Source organism: Branchiostoma floridae, chromosome 12 (assembly GCF_000003815.2).
Source record: "Branchiostoma floridae strain S238N-H82 chromosome 12, Bfl_VNyyK, whole genome shotgun sequence".
Taxonomy (NCBI): Eukaryota; Metazoa; Chordata; class Leptocardii; order Amphioxiformes; family Branchiostomatidae; genus Branchiostoma; species Branchiostoma floridae.
Window position 1 is genome coordinate 17,460,413 of NC_049990.1, and position 14,658 is coordinate 17,475,070.

Here is a 14,658-nt window from a genome sequence, read left to right on the forward strand (position 1 = left end):
TAATCTTTCTCTGAAAAACTCTTCAGTAGGTAAACGTTACCTGGAAACCCGTTTCAATAGTACAGCATGTCAGGCTAGGCATGTCATTGGTCAGTAAAATAATGTTTATCAGTTGACTGTAAGAGGTGTCGCGACTCACTAGAGCAACCCGCAGTCCTAACCAAAGGTTGTATGCAAGATGCTGATCGCTCGATCTGTTGCGCTTGTAGTGTTATTTCTACTGATCTCCCCGAACGAATCGTTATCGCTTTGGACACGTCGTCGTCGACGTCGCTGCAACTGGCACTGGAACGCCTGGAGCGCCTGTAGTGCTACTTGTGGTCCCGGAACTCAAAGTCGCACAGCAAGTGGCTGTGGGGCCCCGGGGCCGCAAACACAGGCTTGTAACGTACGGTGCTACAACGGGGCAACAGTACTGACTACATCATGCGTCTGCCTGCCTGGGTACATAGATACATGCTGTGATAAACGTGAGTCTTTATAAACAATGCACTGCTTAAGGTGTCAGTAATCTGTTGATATGTTGGAAAACAGGATGAATTTTAATTTGTTTCGATAGTTGGATAAAACCATATGCAGTACAGAACTGAAGTGTTTACTTCCCCGTCATAGGTTTCCTTGGCCAAAGTATGTTTCTAATAATACAAGCATCCCAAATGCACAGAATAGCATGAGAAATGGATTTCGTGTAGCGATAGCTACGTTTGTCACGCACTGAAAAATTGTATCATATGTCTTAGAAATGCCATTAGCACAGTCCTGACAGGCATTAACCATCGCTCTAAGATCTCTTTTTTCTTTAGTTTACCTTTTTCTATCAAAATCATTATTCTATTAAATGGCAAACCCAATGTTTTCACACTGTTACACGGTGCCTGTATGTCCTCACGCCCTGTAAACATCAGTATTGCATGATTCTTGTTTCCATTGTGTTTTCTTGAGTCCACCATACACAAAGGAGAGTCCACCATACACAAAGGAAAGCAATCGGTAGGTTTCACCATACGGACTGATTTTGGAGTTCAGATTCATGAAAGTACAATTTTTACTTTCTGCAGCTCAAAAAAAGTTGTGTAATATTGTGCTAATGATAATGACTATATGGACGCCTTGCACTGCTGTTGGTCACACAGACGTTGTCGTTGGAACACCTGTATTTGTAGTCCCGGTACCCAAAGACCAATAGCGACTGGCTTTGTGCCGCAAACGCGGGCTTTCAAGATTTTCTCATTAATGATGTTTATTTTATAAGTATGTTCCTCTCTTCCGCTATTACAAATGTCACATGTTAGAAAATTTCCTTCATGGAATGTTAATAATTAATCATGCAAGTAGATTCTAAATTTGATAATTAATTAATAGAATATTCAACTATATGAAGTAATACTTAATTAAAGTATCTACATACCCAATCCGTCAACCCATTGTTGAGTTATTCCCTTCAAATATTTCGAGGTGTCATCAAAACCTAGCTACCCGCATACAACTATCAATACAGCCCATTCAGGCCTTCTCGAGTTATGGATGAACTTTATGGCGGGGCATTTAAGGCAGGGTTAAGCCAAACATTTTGGAACCCATATCTACATAATATATCCTAAACGTGAGTAGCCCAGTCATGTTCTTCTTTGACTTAAGTGTCGTATGCTTTTTTTAATAATTTTGTCATTTGGTAATTTGTCCAATCGTAATCTCTTTGCAAATTAGATCTCTACATTGTGCGTTTATTGCAGTAAGCTCACTGCAATGAAGGATGGTAGGTTTAAACAGGTTGTTAAACAGATCAATAGCTAGGGACATCGAAAGGGTTGGAGTTAGATGCTAAAAATGATGTCAATTTGAACAAGGCCCGTAGAGCTTTCAATCTTCACTGTTTGATGGCTCCACCAAAAGATCCTGAAGGTGTTATGTTATGCTGGTCTTCTTCAAACACAGATGCATACATACATATCAAAACAACCATCTTGGCGAAGGTGAAAACACTAATAAGAGTTTTATATGCATGATAAATACTAAAATGAAACATGTTGGAATTTACGTATTTGTAACATGCGTAATTCAGTTCAGTGCTAATTATGTAAAAACGCGATTTATGTGCATTATTTATAACGATGTTTAAACATAAATTAACCGGAGGAAATGATATCGACACAAGAAATAAACCAACTAATTCATATAGGAATAATTTTGGTAAAGAAGACCATCATGAATGAAATATGACCTGGACTGTATACTGTACTGTTTTTTTCTCCTTAATTACAACCTTTTTGCATAATCAAAGAGGCAAGACTTAACATGAAATATATAGATCCAGAAATGCTCTAAATGTTTAACGTCAAAACAACCTTCAATTGGTGAATATTCTTTGTGGCATATTTAGGAACTAATCTATTTCACACGTGAAAACGTACACGTTAAACTGCACGCGTTCGCATCACTTCTCTTGGGGATGTGACCTTATAGGTCAAAAGAACGAGCAAAACTAACCTCTAACGTATCTCATAGGATCCAGTGATATTCTTTTAACATCTGAATTGTTGTGAATATTTAATCGTTACGAAGACTAACTGTTAGAAAAGCAATTTCACTGCGATAAGTGCATATTGCCACATCATATGATTGCTCCAACTCAACACTTGTTTGCTGGACAAATATGGTTTCTGCTAAAGTTTAACGCAGCCAGTCGAATTTACGGAGTACCTACATTCGGAGGTCACTCGTCACACTCAAGAGACCGCTTTTTTTCTCTAGACATGATTCCCTACAAACATTTATCCTGTTAAACAATATCTATCAATACAGTCAGGCCAAATCATAAAAGTGAATACTAAAAACAAAGGAAAAATTAATACATAAAAACCGTAACTCCGTCGCCATGACAATGTGTTTTCATTGCCATACTTCTTTTAGTTTTCGACACTTGAATATAAACAACTGGTGCAATTTCGATTTTGGTCTTTTGTGAGTAATAAAAAATGATGATTTTAAACACCAAATGCGTTCAAAAGTAATGTTACCACCGTATGTTATGAACCATTGACGTTTTGTGCTGCGTAGAGTGAAGATTAGAAAATACAACTTTGAAACCCAACACATAACCTTAAAACTACAGTAAATATTTAAGCAGAAAGTAAAACGACGGCTATAAATGCAAAAACTTTGAAATCGGAAGCCCATCACAGGTTACAAGCGCAACAAAATGTTCATCTCAATTAACACCCGCTGACGGTAACGGTAACCATGGTGCGAACTGTATGCAAAGTAGGCCAGCGACGTAGAGCTAGATGATTGACTAAAAAGGGTTTTTGGAGTAGAACGATGGGCAAGCTGCTTCCAGCATGTCGCGACAGTTACCATGGCAACAAAGTTCCCTGTCTACTATCCCGATGGGTGGCCCGCGTGCTGTTAATTCCCCCAGTCCGTCAGTAGAACTCGAGGCACACGGACGTGCGACCGGCCGCTGCTCCACATTGTTAGGGAAAAATACTCGAATTTACTACCATTAGTGCAACTTGTAGCCCCAGCCAACGGTCGTGTGCGAGATGTTCGGCGCTCGAATTGTAACGCTTGTAGCAATATGTTTATTAATCTGTTCGGACGTAACGGCATGGAGACGCCGTCGTCGTCGCCGCTGCGACTGGTACTGGAACGCCTGGAGCGCCTGTAGTACTACTTGTGGTCCGGGTACCCAAAGGCGCACGGCCGGTGGCTGTGGGGCCCCGGGGCCGGAAACACGGGATTGTAACGTGCGGTGCTACAACGGGGCAACAGTTCTGACTTCATCATGCGTCTGTCGACCAGGGTACACAGATACATGCTGTGACAAACGTGAGTCTTTCCAAATAGTACTCTACTCCCGGCGTTAACGGTCAGTTGATTTTTCAGGATTGATTATTGAAGAAAACAAGCTTGAATTAGCTTAAGTTTGCATGCTATGGTGTTTTTGTTGCAAAAGGACAATCATGCAGAAATGAAAAAAAAAAATAACAACGACAAAGACTGATGACAAACGTCTAAAAAAGCCGGTGCCGAACCTCGGGTAGGAGATTTTATTGACTATAAAATGTATTAGATCAGCTAGTTGTCCTTGTGAAGGTCTAAAAGGAGTGTTTGTATTTTTTTATTTTATGTTGACCGCCGCACAGATGCGTAAAACTAAATGAATGCGAATCTTGTTATGATAGCTTATTCATTGATTCTAATCTCCAAATACATTGCAGCGCTAGCGCTGTAACGCGGTGAATTGTGTATTTAAGTATTAAAACAAACACACAAGTACATTAAAACTCAACAATAGACAATAAGTGAAGTAATAAAACTAACATTTTACAGGTTAATTAACACCATCAGACAATACAGATAATGACATCTTAAATTTCAACTTGTGGTCAACTTGAGTGTTTAGTAAGAAGGGCTGCAAAATATGGAATCGGGCTCATTTTAAAACGATTTGTTTTGGCAAGAGGGCTATAAAATTGAATTGCTCCCTTCAGGCATCTTGTGTGAATTTGAGAACAGGAAGGAGGCAACCAATGCCGGAAAGCTTGGGAGTTAAGTAGCGATTTGGAAATTTTAGGCTAACACAAAATTCTATAAATTTTAAGTAATCTAGTACAGAACATGTAAGTTTGGAGTCGTGTAATTTGATCGAAAGCCCTTTTAAAACGGAAAAAAATGGCAATTTTAAGTTTCTACATAAATTGAACGCGGACGATGCTGGACTTCTGTGGCATCATGCCCCCTTGCGGACTTAGGCCAAAATACCAACTTGTTAACAGACATGTATCCAAATTTTCACACAATAGATATATAAATGATTAATGTTTTTGTAAACAAATTTGATGCTTCATGCAATATAGACCACAAGGCATTATATAGCATATAGGCAAAGATGGGATGAAATAGGGACGAATTATGACACTGAACACATTACGTTTGCACGCCTTAGGGTTCCTAATCGAAAAAAAATGTTAGAAAGCGCGCGAAACATTACAGAACTTAAGTATTTACTCCCTTGTCTCAGCCTATCGATGTTAGGTTAGGTGCCTTGTACTACCGTTTCTTTGCACAGAATGTCACAGGGAAGGAACTATATCGTAAGGCAATATCCACACAACTTAACAGTGTTGTAAAAAGATACAGTTGATTATATAAGTGAATTCTATCCTCCTATGATCTAGAAAAAAAGGGCAGATAAAACAAGCGAAACGTTTACCTACTTAACGGGTGCTTTGTAAATTTGCTGAAACAAGTAGATGACAAATTGTAAGTAATGATCTTTTTTCTGCATGTGCATTGAGTTGAAAACGGCGTGAATTTCTTTTGAGTGTACTTCTCAGATGACGTACACAGTTTGTATTTTTGTAACACATAATTGAGGCTGCAGTTCCAATTTCGCCATTGCGTTTGAGATTGTGGTTGATGAGCATAACAAGCTATTTAGAATAAGGAGTTTTTAATTTGATAATATGATCAATAATACATTTTTAACAATACTTAATTATTTACGATACTATATAATTGCCTTCTTTGTTTAATTAATCTTTTTATATGACTATTACAACTATATCACGACAATAGTGTTTCCATTTTCAGCCATCCCTTCTCACATGACGCATATTGAACAAAGATGAAAAACGATCATACACGGGCGGCTGATAAAAATAATGTTGGAACTCTTTGAATATGAAAAAGTGTTAGAACAGTATCAAAGTTGAAAATATTTATTGCAAATTTTGTCGACATTCTAGATTGCCTATTTAGCTAAACACTATACAATACATGATTCCGATGACAATTTACCCTCGACCATAGAAGATGAAGATTAGGGAAATGTGATAAAAAGTATTGTTTGACCCATATCTAAAGAAGCAAGATTAATAAAAAGCATCCCTAAAAGTAACACGCAGTCTTAATTTTAGCGCACGTTGTAAAAACCGCACTTAACGCCTTCTAATGTCAACAGCTAGAAAATATCAATGAATCTTTAAGAGGGAGTCAGAAAGAAAAAAAATCTACCTAAGGTTACTATAATTTTTGAATATGTACTTATTGGATTTCCAGTACTTTTATCATGCGATAAAAAGCTGCCTGCAACAATGCCATGTGTGAAATATTAACTTGTATTTAATAGGTTTCCCTGCAAAGCAAACATCGCAAACTCCTGTTACCATAGGCACACTGATAACCTCTGACAAACAGTTACATACAGTGTACCAAGTACCTTTTACCTAGTCCCCCGGCCTGCTAGGCCGTCATATAATACGACAATGAACTTGCTTTATTTCCAACTATGTAATCACATGGGTTTTGGGGCACAATATATTGTTAACAAATACATTGAGTACGTTGTTGTCAAGGAATACCTACACTTAGTTAGCAAAGCAACATTCTGAGACAACTGTTCCTTGCCTATTTATTCTCAGGAACAAGAATGTATGGATAAACAATGTCAATGTCACTCATTCATGGAGTGGTCTTTTACAGCTACGTACAGAAGGTAAAGAACACGTTGACAATTGAAAGAAAGACGGCACGAATGTGGCTAGGTGATTTTGTGATGGAAGCCTTCATGTCTAAAAACTTGCCAAACTAACCTCTTCTGATGAACCACATTGGATCCGTGGGGAACTTCAATTCCTTAACAGCTGAAACGTCGTTGATAATAATCCAAGGCAGTTTTAAAGTTAAAAAGAAGCAATGAATAAGGAACCGTCGTAGGACCCAACTGACTTAGCAGTTACACTGCCACGTCACATGATGTTGCTCAACTTTTGTTTGCTCTACAAATATGGTTTCTACCAATGTTTAACGTAGCCCTGGCGCACAATCTCCAAGCAGAGGTTGCGTCGCGGAGATTACTCGAACGCTTTTTCGACTACTACAGCTATAGCTACGCGTCGCAACCTCTGCTTGGAGACTAAGGGCGCGTTCCTCAGATTGGTTTGTGCTATTTTAGCAAGGTTGCTTTTGACACTTGGTCTCCAAAATCTGGAATCAAAATATCTTTTCGACATTTTCTTTTATGGATTAAAAAAACTTCGTGTGAGTGCCTTGTTCACAGAAAGTGTAAGTCACTCGTACATTTGCTACGTCGCAACTTCTCAGCAACTACTAGCATTAACGGGGAAAAATCATATGTTTACATCCATGTTGGCTAGTTTAATAGTATGAGTCAATATAAACTCGAGCTCCAGTTCTCTTGAAATGTTACATTTTGGGAAGTGCAAAGTTCATACAACTAAGATTGTTGATAACTGACAAGTAACAAGAGACTATATTGTTCTAAGGAATCAGTTGCTGGACCCTGCACGCCCCATCCCATGGAACCCTATCTGGGAATTTCTACTTTGGAGACCAGGTGACTGTGAGGTGCAATTCCGGCTACGACATCCAGGGAAGCCCTTCTCGCACGTGTCGGGACGATGGAACCTGGAGCGGCTCCGAAGCTACGTGTACACGTTAGTAATATTTTCCTCATGATTATGAATATTTGATAGTCCATTTCAACTGCCATAAGGCCAAGTTGATGTATATGGATGACATCTTTTTGGAACTCCAAAACTGGGGTGTTAATAGAAGGTTTGGCTACAAATGTGCCTTAAACATATAAATCTAAGTCGTCTGGAAGCTGAATTAATTGACTAAAGACACAAAATATGGGATAGTGAAGGGTGTATTCTTCCATTCTTTTATCTTCTATCTTTTTCTTTGATCTTAGACTCTTTGAACAGGTTAATGCTGTAATTGCATACCAATTTCAAACAAGCTTCATCGCAGTACACAAAATATTTTTATGCTATGTGGCAAAGACTTGGTTTTACCCTATGTAGACTAGGATGGGGGGGGGGTCCAGCTTAAATTAAAGCGCAAACCGGTTTCCACGGTAATTTGGAAAACTTTATCATTACAATAATGTTACAAATTAAATGTTAGGAAAGGTCATCGACTTTTTTAGTCCTAGCACAGCAGTTAGTCTGGCAGTTATACGCCGTGCAAGTTAGCGTTGTCACTTTGAGCTTGATATAGTTTAAGAATGTTTCCATTCATCTAATAGGACTAAGCTGTGAACCCCTGACGGCACCTGCAAATGGTGGAATACGGGGAACGACCTTCCTCTACTCTGACGTTGTGACGTTTTACTGTAACAGCGGGTATGAGCTGAGTGGGTCACACAGCAGAACCTGTGAGGCCAGTCGATTATGGAGCGGTAGCCCGGCAACATGTTCAAGTAAGTTATATAAAAAAACGAGTACGAAAACGACTAGGTATTGTTAGATTTATGTTATCAATGCTTACCCGTCGGTGCGATATAATCCCGTACGTTGACGTACTTTACTTTTTTATGTTATTAACGTAAAAAATTATGCGTTGATAGATAACATATACTACAGATCTTTATCCAACACTAAAAAAATATCGCATTGGCGCAAATTAGGCCAAAATTTGAAAACAAACTGTTTGAATGTGCGAAATGTCAATGTTTCTGGAAGCATGTTTTTTCTTGAAGGTTGCCGATGTTATACATCTAGTGTATTGAATTACTGATAATCGTGGACCTAGTCCCTGTAATTTAAAAAGAAAAATAGCAAAAAAACTCAGTTGATACATGCTTTCCAGGAAAGGCATGTCAGGCGCCAATCGCTCCACTAAACGGATACGTGTCAGGTGCAGGCCACTTATACACCGATACGATGACGTTTAGCTGTGCCGTTGAACTTGGCTACGTGTTGCAAGGGCCATCCACCAGTGTGTGTCAAGCTGACCAAACATGGAGTAATGGCACCCCCACGTGTCAACGTAGGTGTGATGATTCCTATTCTATCATATGCTATTTCTATCTTTTAAACTATCCTATATACAATGGTTTGTGTCACCGGACTTGAATAGTAAATTTAAGTACATAGTAACATGTCACAACCCCTGCATTGTATACAACGGAAAATATATTCTAGACGTTAGAAATTCCTCCAATGATTGTAAAAGCCCATTATCTTCTCACATTAGACTTGTTTTTAAAATCATTTATACCCTAAACAATGATATTCAGCTATAAGAACCGGAATGTAAGTGCGTTTAAATGCTACAAATACTGATCTGGCAGAGTAACCATGTCTACCGCTTTTTCTTCAAGTCATCATGTGCGATCAACTCGACCCCTCACCGAACGTAGTGACTGTACCGGACACCTGCACAACAGAGAGATCGAGGTTCAAGGAAAACTGTGTACTCTCCTGCGAACCTGGATTCACCAGTTCAAGTGAACAGGCAGTACTAGTGACCACCTGTGGTGCCTCGGTACTACCAGGCAGCACCAATGGCAGCTGGACAGAATCTATTGATGACTTCAAATGTCAAGGTAATAAGCAACTTATAGCCGTGGGATTAGCACTGATAAAAGTTGTGTAGGTTCAGTCTGTACAGCATAATTCATACATGTCCCGGTTTCTACGGTTACCCCTCCCCCATGGCACTGTGCCAGAGCAAGGACTACTAGAAGCCAATTGCAAAGTTTACCAGATTTGTGCAAGTTGGGAGTAGGTGAAGATTTCCGTAACCATCTGCCGGTGTAAAAAGTGAATATAAAGTGTACATTGTAGTCAAATTTTTTTATTCAACTACAAAATTGAAGTTACTTTGCTAAATTAGGAAGCTTGACAAACTGTGCAAGGAATTTCCTTTGTGATAAAAATGCCTGCGTATCGTAACTCGTAAAAAGTGAATGATTGTATTTCTATTTTTTTACCACTATAGACATAACACCTCCCAGAATAGTCTGCCCAAGTGACATTACAGCAGACAATGACCCGGGCTTGGACAGTGCAGAAGTGACTTGGGCAGCACCCGTTGCCATGGACACCACTGGAGTTACACCGCAGGTTTTGAGCAGCATTACACCGCCACAGAGGTTTACAATAGGAATACACACCCTAAACTACACAGCCATTGACGAAGAGGGGCTTGCGGCTTCGTGCGATTTCCTGGTCGAAATACGAGGTATGTGGATGTTTACACGTTTAAACATGCTTTAAAGGTGAAATACTAAAATTTGGACTAAAAAGCGCTTACGAAGCATCTGCTTTTTGTCAAATGTGTCTGAAGTTCTACTGACTTATCGGAGATTCTAAAAATGATAGTCCAATGTTTAAAGAGCTAGATATTGGTGGTCTCTGGAATCCTATGGACAGCTGGCGGCTTCGATTATCTCATTTAAAATGCTTCTTTGCGTTCAATGACATACATTTTCGTATCCTTACTCCATAAAGGTTTACCTTTAGCTTTTATTTTTGCTAAAAGTAACGGAAGACTAAGTTTGGTAAACATTTACAGACATAACAGCTCCAGTGTGTGTAAGTTGTCCTGAAGACATCAATGAAGTCTCATCGGAAAGAGAACTTTCCATCCAGTGGGATGAGCCAACGTGGACAGACAATAGCGGTAACATAAGCGATGTGTTCAGGTGAGAAGCAACAATTATTTTTATCATCAAAACGGTCTCATGCAGATCAATTTTTAAATGGGAATTTTTCAATTTCAGATAATGCTTGTACCCTGGGTCCAGATATAATCTGTTGTGACCTTTTTACCTTTATGTTCACAGATCAAATAATCCAGGGTCCCTGTTCTACTGGGGAGTTCCTCAGCTTGTGTATTACATCGCAAGGGACAGTGCAGGAAACAAAGGATTCTGCAACTTTACTGTGATCGTAAAACGTATGTTCTGTTCTCGTATTAGTTTCAACGAACATATTCCAAATATGTTAGGTATGAGTAACCACTTCAATGTGTGAAAAGGTAAAGTACATCGTCGATTTGAGTTCATAACACAACACAATTGACCAAAGCAGATAACCGTCTACTTGACACGCTGATATAGAATATGCACATCGTGCATATCATAATCAGGAATATTGCCCTCTAAAAGTTTTAAAGATATTGCGAAACCTTACCTTGTTGGTATGTGGGTATGCGAGTACAAGTCATAATTTATATTTAGTGCTTGATATTCAGAGTTGCTATTTCTTTTCTTGGCTATTAGAACACACCTGCCCTTACCAAGCCCCAACACAGAACGGTGCCATTGCCTGTGACACGTGGTTAGGAGGACAGTTCTGCTCAGTGTCCTGTAACCGTGACTTTTAATTTGATGTCTAATTTCCGTTTCTTTACTATTAGAACATGCCTGCCCTTACCAAGCCCCACCACAAAACGGTGCCATTGCCTGTGACACGTGGTTAGGAGGACAGTTCTGCTCAGTGTCCTGTAACCGTGACTTTGACTTTGCTCGTGAGCCAGAATCACTCTACTACTGCAGACAGGAGGCTGAGGGAGGAACATGGTCTCCATTTTTCCCCAGCTTTCATGAGTTCATCTTTCCCTGGCCGGACTGCACAAGTAAGTACAGACTAGATGTAGGAGGTTAACGTTGCTATCATTATAGATGACATAGTGACCTATTTTGACACAAGAACACATTCGTAATAAAACATGCCTATATATATAGATGATTTAAGTAGATTGTTAAATCACAAGAATAACAAGCTTTGTAATTCAAAAGTACTGAATAGCGCAACTTTTTTCTTTCATTTTGGGTTGTTGGTCTGATGTTCAACTTTCCTGAATGCTTTATTGTGTATTTGTTCTATGTCCTGCTTTCGGTCTGCTTACTTTTCAACTACTGCTTTACAACAATGCCACCTATGAGTTTGATAAAATAGCAATGACATTAGGCCAAAGCGCATTCGTCTATCTACTGAAAATGATAATCTACTAAAATCATATATCTAAATCTAGTTGTTGGTTGTTATGCTGCTGCTTGGTTGTGAATAACAAACTTTTAATTTGAACTTAATCATAGTTAAGGAACATGTTTTCATCGCGCGCAGGGGAATATGCACCCGGAGCAGTTGTTGGTCTTCAAGTCCAGTACTACACAAGTGACTGTGCTGTCGACACAGAAGAGGTCCGACAGAACTTCATTGAGCAGGCCCAAATGCTGAACTTTTTAGCACAAGGTTTTTGCATGGACGAGGCTGAATGTAACATAGACAATGTTCAAGTCTCGTGTGGTACACCTGCAACACGTGAAACAAGAAGTGCTAAAAATATCATCACCGTAGACTTTGATGCCATCATTACCTGGAATGAGGTTTGTTTGATGATATAGTAACAATTCGTAATTTCTCAATATTCTTCTTATGTGTAACATTCTGACATACAGCAGATGCACCGAAATGAATTTTATGGATAACTCAACATCGCAAATCATATCTATCCATGTATGACGAAGATATTATTTCTACTAATCAATTTGCCTCTTACAACCACTAATAAATCAGAATGATGGCTTGGGTACCACGGTTAGCAAAGTGATGACATGTGGCATAGTTTGACAACAACATTTAAATTTGACTAATACTGGATACTGTATATTTAAATTTCTATAGACGTTTATTGGGACACTAGAAAATGAGCATACGCACATTGATCTTTGTCATCACGGAAAACAAATTTTGTGTTCTGTTAATAAAAAAATTACATTCCTCTCTTCTAGAGTTCTTCCCTCAACGGAACTTCAGTCCTGTCTGTAACAGCGCAGATGGACCTTTTTGTGTTGGACATTGAAACCACTTTGGCCAATGGAGGTTTCAACATTTCAGTCGCCAACCTCACTATTCCCACCATCCCTGGTTCCTTCAGCAAGGTCACAGATACAGTACTGACGTGCAGCCGAGGACATGTGCTCAAAGATTCGATCTGCTGTAAGTTGCGAAAACTGTTATGCTATTTCATTTTTGTGAACTAGTATGTGCATAAGAGTCATTTGATTAGCCTATACCAATGCCAAAGGGATTTTACTGTATGTGGTTTGTATTCCCAGTGAGCTGCCCAGCTGGAACCTTTGCTAATGGTACATCATGTCAAGACTGTCCACCGGGGTTCTACCAGGAGAAAGAAGCTCAAACATCCTGTCTGCCTTGTCTGAACGGAACGACAACCTACTATCCAAGGGCCGTGGCAGCTGCAGAATGCAGAGGTTGGCAGATGTTTCATGTAAGACATCACGAAATCGCCGGCAAGCGCAGCCAGGCTTGCGGGGGTCTGTCGGGGTCGATGCCCGATCGCGCCGTCCATGTGTACGCTACATCACCACGATGTACGCGTCGATAACGTCATGATATTGTCGGCAAGCGCAGCCAGGGATACGGGGGCCTGTCGGGGCCCGTGCCCGATCGCGCCGTCCATGTGTACGCTACATCATCACGATGTACGCGTCGACAACGTCATGATATTGTCGGCAAGCGCAGCCAGGGATACGGGGGGCTGTCGGGGCCCGTGCCCGATCGCGCCGTCCATGTGTACGCTGCATCATCACGATATACGCGTCGACAACGTCATGATATTGTCGGCAAGCGCAGCCAGGGATACGGGGGCCTGTCGGGGCCCGTGCCCGATCGCGCCATCCATGTGTACGCTGCATCATCACGATGTACGCGTCGATAACGTCACGAAATTGTCGGGAAGCGCAGCCAGGGATACGGGGGCCTGTCGGGGCCCGTGCCCCATCGCGCCATCCATGTGTACGCTGCATCATCACGATGTACGTGTCGATAACGTCACGAAATTGTTGGGAAGCGCAGCCAGGGATACGGGGGCCTGTCGGGGCCCGTGCCCGATCGCGCCGTCCATGTGTACGCTGCATCATCACGAAATGCGCGTCGATAACGTCACGAAATTGTCGGCAAGCGCAGCCAGGGATGCGGGGCCCATCAAGGTGCATGCCCGATCGCGCAGTACATGTGAAAGGCGCATCATCGTGTATAAGATGTTGTGCATGGCCGTTCCTACTGGTGTATTACACTATACATATGGTCTAAAATGCCCTGTAGTATTGTAGCAGGTCTTGCCGCTACAAGGGTATCGGGGCATGCCACTGCTCGTGTGCGGGATGACCTGGGCTTTCCGCCGTAGAAGATATTGTGGTTGATCGTTACGACTGGTGTGACATTGTACGGATGGTCTTAAATGCCCTGTAGTATTGTAGTATTGTAGTAGATCTTGCCGCTGTGAGGCTAGCGGGGTACACCGCTGCTCACGTACGGGGCGACCAGGCCTTTCATGCCGTAAAAGATATTGAGATTGACAGTTTCTATTGATGTATTACATTATACGTATGGTCTAAAATGCCCTGTAGTAGTGTAGTATTGTAGTAGGTCTTGCCGCTACGAGGGTAACGGGGCACGCCACTGCTGGTGTACGGGACGACCTGGCCTTTCAGCCGTAGAAGATATTGTGGTTGGTCGTTTCGACTGGTGTGACATTATACGGAAGGACTAAAATGCCCTGCAGTAGTGTAGTATTGTAGTAGGTCTTGCCGCTACGAGGGTATAGGGGCATGCCACTTCTCGTGTACGGGACGACCTGGGCTTTCAGCCGTAGAAGATATTGTGGTTGATCGTTTCGACTGGTGTGACATTATACGTATGGTCTAAAATGCCCTGTAGTAGTGTAGTATTGTAGTAGATCTTGCCGCTACGAGGGTAACGGGGGCACGTCACTGCTGGTGTACGGGACTACCTGGCCTTTCAGCCGTGGAAGATATTGTGGTTGGCCGTTTCGACTGGTGTGACATTATACGGAAGGACTAAAATGCCCTGT

The 14,658-nt window shown here is 41.0% G+C and overlaps 1 protein-coding gene across 1 annotated transcript; it reads left to right on the forward strand.

The window, feature by feature from the left end:
* Positions 1-3,361: 3,361 nt before the first annotated feature.
* LOC118427082 (sushi, von Willebrand factor type A, EGF and pentraxin domain-containing protein 1-like) lies at positions 3,362-13,057 on the forward strand. The gene is made up of 12 exons (XM_035836718.1): positions 3,362-3,828; positions 7,290-7,460; positions 8,057-8,230; positions 8,620-8,799; positions 9,134-9,358; positions 9,754-9,996; positions 10,366-10,459; positions 10,601-10,713; positions 11,176-11,394; positions 11,886-12,148; positions 12,554-12,761; positions 13,011-13,057. Exons 1-12 carry the CDS (start codon positions 3,543-3,545, stop codon positions 13,055-13,057), a joined length of 2,223 nt encoding a protein of 740 aa, XP_035692611.1. The 5' UTR covers positions 3,362-3,542.
* Positions 13,058-14,658: the final 1,601 nt, after the last annotated feature.

Excerpts from the sequence above, each read along its gene's own strand:
- LOC118427082 (XM_035836718.1), top strand. The coding sequence starts at position 3,543 with ATGTTCGGCGCTCGAATTGTAACGCTTGTAGCAATATGTTTATTAATC. Across the intron at positions 7,461-8,056 it reads CTCCGAAGCTACGTGTACAC|GACTAAGCTGTGAACCCCTG; the intron begins GTTAGTAATATT and ends TTCATCTAATAG. Across the intron at positions 12,149-12,553 it reads CCATCATTACCTGGAATGAG|AGTTCTTCCCTCAACGGAAC; the intron begins GTTTGTTTGATG and ends CCTCTCTTCTAG.